General features: G+C 41.9%; 1 protein-coding gene across 12 annotated transcripts in view; it reads right to left on the reverse strand.

The window, feature by feature from the left end:
• LOC110488406 (mediator of RNA polymerase II transcription subunit 30) overlaps positions 1 to 12,548 on the reverse strand; it is a 39,625-nt gene that overhangs the window by 14,579 nt on the left and 12,498 nt on the right. For 2 of the 12 annotated variants that reach the window (XM_090228191.1, XM_090228190.1), the window contains one exon: positions 8,892 to 9,061. The exons of the other annotated variants lie outside the window; for them this stretch is intronic. In XM_090228191.1, coding sequence (XP_090084317.1) covers positions 9,020 to 9,061 — 42 coding nt within the window. In that variant the 3' untranslated portion in view covers positions 8,892 to 9,019. Of the gene's footprint in view, positions 1 to 8,891; positions 9,062 to 12,548 lie in introns of those variants that run through there. 12 annotated transcript variants of the gene reach the window in all.

The raw sequence follows: 12,548 nt of genomic DNA on the forward strand, positions 1-12,548 counted from the left end.
ACATACAAATCAACAGGGTAATGTTTCATTTAATGTTTTGTTTCAGGTGCACTGTTGTGTCCTCACCTTTGGTCTGATCATTTTCCCATAATCTCCAAACTGTCAACTTTTTTTTAAATATATATATTTTTTTACACCTTTATTTAACTAGGCAAGTCAGTCAAGAACAAATTCTTATTTACAATGATGGCCTACACCGGCCAGACCCGGACAACGCTGGGCCAATTGTGTGCCGCCCTATGAGACTCCCAATCAGGGCCGGTTATGATACATACTGGAATCGCAACAGGGTGTCTTAGACCGCTTCGCCACTCGGGAGCCCATTGGTACCATGGTTATTATTTCTTCCGTAATAAACATTTACATTTTGCCCTATCCATATAGGCCAATTTCCACGAGTGTAAAGGGTTCATTTCCTTCATTGAATTGATCAACTCTCCCTTAAAAAAAACCAAGAAAGTTTAACTGCCCAAGTGTACACTAGCTGACATGGGCCTCCCAGGAGGACAAGGGCCCAAGGTATGGTGGGGAAGATAACGCCTTCCACTGCTCACTGGCAGAAATACAATGGCCATGTTGTCATCCTCTGCATACACCATGCCTTTCAATATGTCCTCAGCCCTGAGCTGGAAAGCTTGCAGTGTCAGCTGACTGTGGCAGAACAGTTCCCATTGATTCTGCTGCTTTTCTTTTCCTTCTTCACCCTGCCCGGCCCTCTGCAGCACTTGACCTGCCGCCAGGTAGCGGTATTGACTGGGCTCTGCTTTGTGATTATATATGAGGGCCACAAAGGCTAAACTGCCATTTTACACCCTCTCTTTAAAACCAAATGGCGGGGCCAAACACAGCCCATTGCATATGATGTATAACTGTTTTTGTGCTGGATAACGTGACTCGCAGAACAACAGCGAGTAGGCCCATTTCGTCTGACCTAAGCACTTGTACTACAAATGCGTTCTTTGGAATACGCTAAATATTTGCTTTAAAACCAGGGGATCCACTCTCACATCAGCGTTTAAGTTACTTTACAGTCAAAGGGGCATACATGTATTTTCAGTACAGAAAATGTGTAATCCCAGAGTTGAAAAGTTCATCCCATCTTGAAAGCAGTGTTTAGGATTCAAAGCCAGAGTAGGCTGATGAGGGTAGGTTGTGTGCCCGGGGCGTGAATTGATAAGCAATAATTAAATTAGAAGCACAAGAAGAAACCTGCCCTGTTGCGATTGGGGGCCTGTGAGATGATTTAGCTTGTATATAGGGTTCAGATGGTGCAAATGGTCTGAGAATTGTGCTAGGAAACTAGAAACTCCAAAAGTTTTGGGTTCAATACCAAGCGCCCACGACAAGTTCCTTCAAATAAAAGCATTTGCACAGTGATCAGGCAGATATTGTTCCCCCCCCCCCCCCATCATCTCTTCGAATGATATTGGGAGAAGAGTAGAGAGAGATCATAGGTTTAGAAGAATCCAGTAGGGAAACAATATGAATAAAAGGGAAGGAACTTGCCCATCTGGAGTAACCCTCTTACGGCAGAGTCAGAGTTGCAAAAGAACATACACAACATGAACAAGAGTATGTGGACACTTGCTCATCGAACATCTCATTCCAAAATCATGGGCATTAATATGGAGTTGGTCACCTCTCTGCTGCTATAACAGCCTCCACTCTTCTGGGAAGGCTTTCCACTAGATGTTGGAACATTGCTGTGGGGGCTTCCTTCCATTCAGCCACAAGAGCAGTGAGTTAAATGATATTCTTTTTACTATAAAATAATGGCATGGGGCTTATTAGCATATCTTGTCTGTTAAATAAACGAGCCTACAGCCCATGGCACGGCGCTTAGCCAGATAACATGCAGTAGGCCAAGTCATATTCTGTTCTTCTGAAATACATTTTCTTCATATCATCATTCTCTTTTAGTCCTGTCTAAAATAAACAATGGATTTATTGTGATGGTGTATATTAAATTGATTTGTTCAAAAGGCGCGCATCAGCAACTAGTATGAGTGGAGGCCTGGAGATGTAAAATATGTCAATTACCGCGAGACCGACAGACTTTTGCATGACAATAACAGCATCTGCTAAATGACTAAAAAGTAAAAATGTAGAGGGTTAGCTTGGAGAGCTCGCAGGTGTAAGGGGATTTAGGCTGGCATTTGCTCGGTAATGCCCTCCCCTCTCCATCTCAGTGCCAACGAGCCGGGCTCTTTCATCTCTGCCTCAGCTGTCAGGGGCTTACAGCATCTGGGCTAGATCTTATACGCAACCGTGAAGAGAAAAAAAGGAGGCAGGCGGAAATCTGGGAGGATGAAAAGGCGGTGTAATTCTAGTTTAAAGTCTCAACCAACTGGAGAAGTTATTTTAGCTCCTCTTATGTAAAGGGGAACGAGAACAGGGTTTGGGGAGAGTGGTGGCAAAGTGTCCCTTTTTGTTTTTGTCGGCCCAGAAGGTTCCAGTCGTTGGCCCGATTTACTCTTCGCAACAACAGATCTAAAGTTCACAGGATCCATTTATTAACAGGTGGGAATCACGGTGTTCCGGCAGCCAAACCTGTCAACCTGGTGGCGTAACCAAGGTCAAGATAGACAAACAGTTGTACGCCTAGTCCTTCCTCTTTCTAACCAGTAAGACTTTCAGCCAGCCTGGCTGTAGTTAACGAATCCAAACCCACTTTGAGAAGAAGAAAAAAAACTCCAGTCAACTTGGTTACAAATTCCTTAAACAGTTTAACAAAATTGAAAATAAAATTGGGGAATTCACTCGAGATTAATAGCACTAGAAACTGCTGGAAAACCTTCTCATTCCAAACACAGCACTCTGATCCTTCAACAACAAGCGATGCACCGCGTTTCCCCTCTGACCTCCTGTTCACCAATTAAAAAGCCCCTGGCTGCTCTAATGGGCTACATATGAGCCTGATAATAACATGGAGGTTTGTGCACCTCCTGTGAACAGCCTGCTAATGCATGTAGCGAGAGAGAGATAGAAAGGGGGATGCCTAGTCAGTCGTACAACTAAATGCATTCAACTGAAACGTGTCTTCCGCATTTAACCCAACAGCCATATCATCAGAGCCCGGGAGCAGTTGCTGTTGGGGATTAACTGCATTTCGGTTGCTGGCCCAAGAGAGAGAGAGAGAGATTGAGAGAGCGAGAGAGAGAGTAGTTGAGAGAGAGAGCGAGAGAAGTTGAGAGAGAGAGAGACAGTAGTTGAGAGGGAGGGAGTAGTAGAGAGGTAGAGTAGTTGAGAGAGAGAGGGAGTAGTTGAGAGAGAGAGGGAGTAGTTGAGAGAGAGGGAGTAGTTGAGAGAGTGAGGGAGTAGTTGAGAGTGTATTATTTGTATTGCTTTTAATCTTTTTAAATGAATATCTTATTAACACTTTGTTCTAGCTAGCTATTTGTGTAGGTAGCTATCAAGTAAACCCAATGATAATAGTCGTTGAGAGAGAGAGGGAGTCGTTGAGAGAGAGAGGGAGTCGTTGAGGGAGTAGTTGAGAGAGTGAGGGAGTAGTTGAGAGAAAGCGAGGGAGAGGTTGAGGTTCAGAGAGATGGGTAGAGAAACTGCATATGTCCTCTACTGTATGCTTATTGTGACCCTTGGTTACTGTTGTCAATTTTGATTCTTATTATCTTAATATTGTAAATATCCAAAGAAAGCTTTGGCAATATGTACATTGTTACGTCAAGCCAATAAAGTAAATTGACCCCTCCTCCATTAGTGCATTCACTGTCAGATCACAGTCAGATCAACGTGTTTCTGAAGAAATGAACTGGAAATATACATTCAAAAAAACAGCCCAATAAACTCTACAACATAAACCAATGGTACAGATGGGCTCCAGAGAGATACATTGAACTGAAATATACAGTTGTTCAATAACTCACAATACCAAAACAATAAAGATGGTGTCAATTTGGCTACTCAAAACATCAACTGCATATTCCAAAAAGCAGCATCAAAACCAAATTTGAGAAAACCAAAGAAATACAACATCAGAAACAAAAAAACTAAATGTTTCTGAAAAGTGGTTTGATAATGAATGTAAAACAATTAGAAAACACCTAAGACAAATGTCAAATGAAAAACATAAGCAGCAAAACAACCCAGAGAGCTACGATATGAATACTTTGAAACTCTGAAATAGTATAAACATACACTGAAATGGATGAAATTGAATTATACCAACAAGACACTAGATGAAATTGAAAACGCAATTGACCAAAATCAGTTCTGGGACATGTGGAACAATTTAAGCACGACAAAGCCACAAGAATTAGCCATACAAGATGAAGGAATTTGGAAAACGTATTTTGATAACCTATACAAAAACATCCCACACAACCAATTGGAAATTTGAGATAAATTTAACATCCTTGAATCAAAAACAACTAAAATCCATTAGATTACCCAATAAGAACTAAATGAAAAGCTCAAATCTATTAAATCAAAGGCGGCTTGTGGTCTAGATAACATCAGCAAGGAAATGCTGAAAAACAGCCCAACCGAATTTCAAAATGCTGTGCTTAAATTGTTCAACACTGTGCCCCCAGAGACTCTGGGTTTGCGCCTCTGTCGTCGTCCGGGTTAGGGAGGGTTTGGCCGGTAGGGATATCCTTGTCTCATCGCACACTAGCGACTCCTGTGGCGGGCCGGGTGCAGTGCACGCTGACCATGTCGCCAGGTGCACGGTGTTTCTTCCGACACATTGGTGCGGCTGGCTTCCGGGTTGGATGCGCGTTGTGTTAAGAAGCAGTGCGGCTTGGTTGGGTTGTGTTTAGAGGACGCATGGCTTTCGACCTTCATCTCTCCCGAGCAATGAGCGATGAGACAAGATAGTAACTACTAACAATTGGATACCACGAAATTGGGGAGAAAAGGGGGGTAAAAAAGTTTTATTTTTACATTTTACATCAGGGACAAAAGTGGAGACAAATCAAACCCCAATAATTACAGGGGAATTTGCGTAAACAGCAACTTGGAAAGGTTTTCTGTAGCATTTTGAATTCAAGAATTCAAACCTTTCTTCACAATTTTTTTTTTTATAAATGTCAAATTGTCTTTCTCCCCAACTGTCGCACTGCTGACCATATATACACTATACACACTAATTAATACACCATTAAAAAATATATACACTATACACACCACCAAAAAAAAGAGGGCAAAATCTTTGCTTGCTTTATTGACCATTCTCCAGCCCCAGGACTCACACTTTTTGACACAGAGGTAAAATACCTGCTATATGCTAATGACTTGGTACTTCTATCACCAACCAAAGAAGGTCTTCAACAGAACCTTAATATTCTAGCGCAATATTGCCATAATTGGGCCCTGGCAGTACATTAAAAAATAAAAAGAAGAAAATCCTGTTTTTTGGGGGGGAAAATCATATGTCAGAAACACAAATATAAATTCACCCTGAACAACACCATAATTGAACACACTAAAAGTACACATACCTTGGTCTGACCATATCTGCATCAGGAAACTTTAATATGGCAGTGAATGCACTCAAAGAAAAAGCCTGCAGAACATCTCAATTAGAATTTGGACCAAAATATTTAACAGTGTAATCCTACCAATAGCTCTTTACGGAAGTGAGGTTTGGGGGCAACTCAATAAACTGGACTTTAAAATGTGGGACAAACATCCAATTGAAGCCCTACATTTATGCCAGAAAATTCTGCAAGCCCAGAGAAATCCACCAATGCATGTAGGGCAGAATTGGGCCGTAATGAAAATACAGAAAAGATTGTACATTTTTTTTGCTACATCTAAATTCAAGTCCGAATTCAAGTCTGCAATTTAAAGCACTTCAAACCCCAGAGCTGAGCCCTCTCAGTCAGCTGGTGTTGGACATCACCAACCAAGCTGACACCAGCACTGCTTCAAAAGAAAGAATTCCAATAAACAAAATCATGAACCAATCAAAAGGACTCATATTTACAACATTGGAAAAACAAAACAATATCCCAAAGCTGACTGAATTGCTATCTGACCCTAAACAGAGAATATGAATTGGGCTGATTATCTCTACTCTGTCAGAGATACGGAGCAGAGACAGATCCTTTCCAAGTACAGGCTGAGTGACCACCAATTGGCAATAGAAATCGGTGGACATGAAAAGACATGGCTACCCAAAGAGGAGCGTGTATGTGGTCACTGCATGACAGGGGAGGTAGAGACAGAGCTGCACTTTCTCCTTTACTGTGATAAATATTCCTCACCAATAGATTCTTTATTCACAGAAATTACTACATTTATTCCAAATGTTAACTTAGAGGAACACAGAGGAAAAACTAAATATACTCATGGGCAAAGGAGCAATGGCTCCTCTTGCAGCCAAATATGTATTTGCCTGAGGGACACTGAAAAATAACATCTGCATAGTAAATAGTAACTTACTAATTGTTAGTATTATTACTATTATTGCTATTACTATTATTTCTATTATCATTGTTGTATATCATTCCAAATAGTAGTGGTATGGGTAGTAGGGTGATGGTAATGATAGCAGTTTAATGATGGTGGTGGTGGTAATGATGATGGTAGTTGTAGTACTGATGTAATGGTGAAGATGACAGTTATTTAGCTATAAGTTAGTTAGTTTCATTTTGCATGTTTAGCTTTTATATTTATTACATTTCTACTATTGTTATTTTTGTATTTCATTTTGTATTATTATTTACTACCATTATTATGAATTGTTATTGTTTATAATTTTATTACAATGTATATTGTATACATTGTTGCTTTGGCAATATTGACACAATGTTTTTCATGCCAATAAAGCAGCTTGAATTTGAATTTGAGAGAGAGAGAGTAGTTGAGAGAGAGAGAGTAGTTGAGAGAGAGAGTAGCTGAGAGAGAGAGAGTAGCTGAGAGAGAGAAAGTAGCTGAGAGAGAGAGTATATACAGTTGGAGTCATTAAAACTAGTTTTTCAACCACTCCACAAATTTCTTGTTAAAAAACTATAGTTTTGGCAAGTCGGTTAGGACATCTACTTTGTGCCTGACACAAGTAATTTTTCCAACAATTGTTTACAGACAGATTATTTCACTTATAATTCACTGTATCACAATTCCAGTGGGTCAGAAGTTTACATACACTAAGTTGACTGCCTTTAAACAGCATGGAAAATTATGTCATGGCTTTAGAAGCTTCTGATAGGCTAATTCACATAATTTGAGTCAATTGGAGATGTACCTGTGGATGTATTTCAAGGCCTACCTTCAAACTCAGTGCCTCTTTGCTTGACATCATAGGAAAATCAAAAGAAATCAGCCAAGACCTCAGAAAAAAAATTGTAGACCTCCACAAGTCTGGTTCATCCTTGGGAGCAATTTCCAAACGCCTGAAGGTACCACGTTCATCTGTACAAACAATAGTACGTAAGTATAAACACCATGGGACCATGACCGTCATACCGCTCAGGAAGAAGACGCGTTCTGTCTCCTAGAGATTAATGTACTTTGGTGCGAAAAGTGCAAATCAATCCCAGAACAACAGCAAAGGACCTTGTGAAGATGCTGGAGGAAACAGGTACAAATGTATCTATATCCACAATAAAACGAGTCCTACATCAACATAACCTGAAAGGCCACTCAGCAAGGAAGAAGCCACTGCTCCAAAATCGCCATTAAAAAGCCAGACTATGGTTGGCAACTGCACATGGGGACAAAGATAGTACTTTTTGGAGAAATGTCCTCTGGTCTGATGAAACAAAAATATAACTATTTGGCCATAATGACCATTGCTATGTTTGGAGGAAAAAGGGGGAGGCTTGCAAGCAGAAGAACACCATCCCAACCGTGAAGCACGGGGTGGCAGCATCATGCTGTGGGGGTGCTTTGCTGCAGGAGGGTCTGGTGCGCCTCACAAAATAGATGGCATCCTGAGAAAGGAAAATTACGTGGATATATTGAAGCAACATCTCAAGACATCAGTCAGGAAGTTAAAGCTTGGTCGCAAATGGGTCTTCCAAATGGACAATGACCCCAAGCATACTTCCAAAGTTGTGGTAAAATGGCTTAAGGACAACAAAGTCAATGTCTTGGAGTGGCCATCACAAAGCCCTGACCTCAATCCTATAGAAAATTTGTGGGCAGAACTGAAAAAGCGTGTGCGAGCAAGGAGGCCTACAAACCTGACTAAGTTACACCAGCTCTGTCAGGAGGAATGGGCCAAAATTCACCCAACTTATTGTGGGAAGCTTGTGGAAGGCTACCTGAAACGTTTGACGCAAGTTAAACAATTTAAAGGCAATGCTACCAAATACTAATTGAGTGTATGTAAACGTCTGACCCACTGGGAATGTGATGAAAGAAATTAAAGCTGAAATAAATAATTCTCTCTACTATTATTCTGACATTTCACATTATAAAATAAAGTGGTGATCCTAACTGACCTAAAACAGGGATTTTTTTTACTAGGATTAAATGTCAGGAATTGTGAAAAACTGAGTTTAAATGTATTTGGCTACGGTGTATGTAAACTTCCGACTTCAACTGTACCTCTCTCCGAGTGAGTCTCATTACCATCTAGGTCTCTGTTTGTTTATCATCAGGCCTCCACAGATCCTGGCCTGCTCTTCAGATAACGCTGCTAACCTGCCAATACCACTGGAATTCATTTTCCACAACAGCTACCCCCCCCCCCCCCCCCCCCCCCCTCTCACCCTTCCCCTATTTGGAATTACAAATATCCATTGCATTTAATTTCTCACCTTCTCATTTGAATAAAGAGGACGGACGCTGTAATTAACAGGATATTAAGAAAAGCAAGGGAGTGTGTACGAGCGAGGGACAGAGTGAGGGAAGGAGGAAGGCGAGAGAGGAGGAGAGACGGAGAGAGAAAGAGAGGAGCTGTGGAGAATTAATAACAGGCCAGATCTCTCCAAGGCCCCCTTAATGGGCTATGACAGGAATTTATTCACACTTAGGCTGGTATTAAATCAAAGGCTGGCCGAGTGGTGATGGCTGGGCTGCAATGGAGAGGCACTGGGGATGGTCCCGGGTACTAACTGTGACACCCCCGTAGGAACTGGTCATCAGTTAGGATCTGTGGGGGGGAGAAGAGAAGGAAAGATGGAGGAAAGGAATGAGGGTAGAGGAGGGTGAAGCAGGAGGAGGGAAGGGAAAGAGTGATGGGGAGATGACAGGGCAGCAGCCTCATATCCCAGATGGAATGATTATCAAGTACTCTTGAGAGCCCAGTGAATCATTATCCGTTCTGCAGAAAACGCAGTCATTCAGGGGTCCTTCTTGGACGGAAAAGGAGACAGATGGGACAAGAATGCCTGTCTGCCAGACATCTTCAGAATTTCAATTCGATACATTTCAATTGGTCTGTTTTCCTATTCATTGTTTCCTCTCATTAATTGGCGTGCAAGCACTAATGCAAGGCATTCATTAAGGATCTAATTTGTGGTCACTTGGGCGCTTCATAGTTTGTGTGTCTCGTTGGAGCAGAGGAGAGGAAAGCGGAATTGATATGTACAATCACAATCTGCTGTACAAAAGGTCTGCTGCTCAGAGATTGAGCAATCGCAGACCATTAGGTGGCAATGAATTATGGCTAATGCATCTCTCTCGCTCTCCCCCAATCAACATAACGAGAGCAGGCTATCACTCACACACAGGACGGCCCATAAAGCAGCAAGACATTACCATGGAGGAGTCATTTATTTTGGAGCTCCTCCAGTGTATCTCCTAGACCCTAAAATACTCTACTCTTTACCTACCTTTCCTACTGCGTCGAACATCTCAGGCTTCCCACTAGATGTTGGAACATTGCTGCAGGGACTTGCTTGCCAACAGCCACAAGAGCATTAATGAGGTCGGGCACTAATGGTGGGCGATTAGGCCGGGATCGCAGTCGGCGTTCCAATTCATCCCAAAGGTGTTTGATGGGGTTGAGGTCAGGGCACTGTGCAGGCCAATCAAGTTCTTCCACACCGATCTCGACAAACGATTTCTGTACGGACCTCGCTTTGTGCACGGAGGCATTGTCATGCTGAAACATGAAAGGACTTTCCACAAAGTTGGAAGCACAGAATTGTCTAAAATGTCATTGTATGCTGTAGCGTTAAGATTTCCCTTCACTGGAACTACGGGGCCTAGCCCGAACCATGAAAAACAGCCCCAGACCATTATTACTCCTCAACCAAACAGTTGGCCCTATGCATTGGGGCTGGTAGCGTTCTCCTGGCATCCACCAAACGCAGATTAGTCCGTTGGACTGCTAGATGGTAAAGCGTGATTCTTCACTCCAGAGAATGCGTTTCCACTGTTCCAAAGTCCAATGACGGCAAGCTTTACACCACTCCAGCGACGCTTGGCGTTGTGTGCGGCTGCTCCGCCATGGAAACCCATTTCATGAAGCTCCCGACGAACAGGTTTTATGCTCATTTTACTTTCAGGGGCAGTTTGGAACGCAGTAGTGAGTGCAACCGAGGACAGATGATTTTTACACGCTATGCGCTTCGGCCATCCCGTTGTTGCTTGTCATGACTGTCCTGGGAGGATGAGTCTGAATAGTTCTCCCTCTCCAAATTCACCCAAGGAATGTGCCTTTGTTTCAACACACTTTTCCTGCCGACACTAACACGTTCTAAAGCGAATACTGGAACAATATTTCTAACCGAGCATGGGGAATGGGCGGAGGTGACCTAAAAGAACACTAATGTCAGTTTGGTTGTTATTTTGTGATGTCATTAAACCTTTTATAAAGGAAATACTGTAACTTGGAAAGTATACCCACTATATGTGTGAAGTGTCCATCTGATGCATTGTGCATGAAATATGAAAAATTATGAGTGTTTTTGTTAAGAGACGGATGTAAATCTTAAAAACTATAAGAGAAAATTGTTTCTATAACTTTGTACAAGTAAGTAGTCACTGCTCCCTTGAGTGAGGTCAGAGAGCGTGTAAGCCTGACGGAACCGCCCCTTTTGAACAAACTGTATAAAATGATGGGTTAAGAATTAACATATCAGACCAGAGAGACATTAAGCTGCAGCTCACGTCCAAAGTGAGTCGAACTCTGAAATCTCAACACGAGGTACAGATGATAAAGTCACCTCCCGGACAATCATTGGTACGGCTGATTAGCTGTCCTAAGTAAAGTCTCTAGGAAAGCAAATTTAACTAGGACCATTCTACCACTCTTCTCAAATCACTGTAGTATGCTACTCTCATCACCCCACTGAGAACCATTGACAAGGTTGGCTAGCCTATCTTCGAATAAGCATATTCCAGAGTGAATGGAGGTAGAATAAACTCTGTAGTTCTGTTCAGGACTTCACAAGTCACCGGATACCAGACGACAGCAGTGGAGAACAACAGTAGAAGACGGATGGGGAGCACTTTTGGACAATCAGAGCCTTACAAGTGTGCCGCAAAAAAGGCCCAACACCCTTTCCAAGAAGACCTGGTTCTGACAGAAATACACGAAGAACTGAGACATTTCCACGTAAATACATTCATGATTTCTTACTCCAAGCGGGAGGTGGTTCGTGTGCGAAGTACAAGTGAGAGTAGTTTCAAAATGTACCAACGTTAAGTGTCTCTGTCTCTCTCGCCCTCTCCATGTCTTTCGTAACAAGCCCCTCCATATTGTTGTGAGTCCGCTAGGGACCTGTTTCTAATGTATTAAGTTGGGATGTTTGTCCTGTGTTACCATTTAGTTAGCTAGTGAATAAATAATTAAACCAATGTGTAGTACTGAATCATAAGGCTCTGTTTTTTGCAGATGCAAGGCGGTTACGTCTGTTCAGAATGATTATATGATACGAGGTTATGATAAATAAGTTGACTGTTTATGGATGTAATAGGTAGAGCTTTAGAGTTTAATTAGGGAGATGGTAACTCCTTTAAAAAAAACTGCTCTCGTAGTGCCCCAAATCCTAATGAGTTAATCGTTACATGATTCATTTAAATTGGGTAACAATTAAACATAGTTGATTAGATAAATAACAGTCATCGGATTAATGAAAGTAAAGTCACGACATGCTCCTAGACATTTCCACTTCACCATAACAACACTTCAGTTGACCGGGGCAGCTCTAGCAGGGCAGAAATTTGACAAACTCACTTTACCATGTTGAAAGTCACTGATCTCTTGATTAAGGCCTTCCTAATGTCAATGTTGGTCTGTGGGGATTGCATGGCTGTGTGCTAGATGTTATACACCTGTCAGCAACGGGTGTGGCTGAGATAACCAAATCCACTCATTTGAAGGGGTGTCCACATACACTATATATACAAAAGTATCGGTCTGTTCTAGTCTTCCATCTATTGGTCTTCTCTCGTTCTCCTTCAAGTGTCTCGTCTTTTTCCTCTCTTCTAATTGAAAATCCTCTCTGGCTCCATATGGAGACCTTCCCTCCAACATCTTTGTCCACATATCTGTCCATCCGGCCATCTATTTGTCTTCTATATTTTTTGTTACTCTCTATTCTTTATTTTCCCTTCTTTCTCTCCTCCTCTGGAATGACGGAAATCCTATCCGTCTCAATATGTCTACCCACTAAAATCTCCATTAAAAT

This window comes from Oncorhynchus mykiss, chromosome 30 (genome assembly GCF_057628025.1).
Source record: "Oncorhynchus mykiss isolate SJ-2025 chromosome 30, ASM5762802v1, whole genome shotgun sequence".
NCBI classification, from domain to species: Eukaryota; Metazoa; Chordata; class Actinopteri; order Salmoniformes; family Salmonidae; genus Oncorhynchus; species Oncorhynchus mykiss.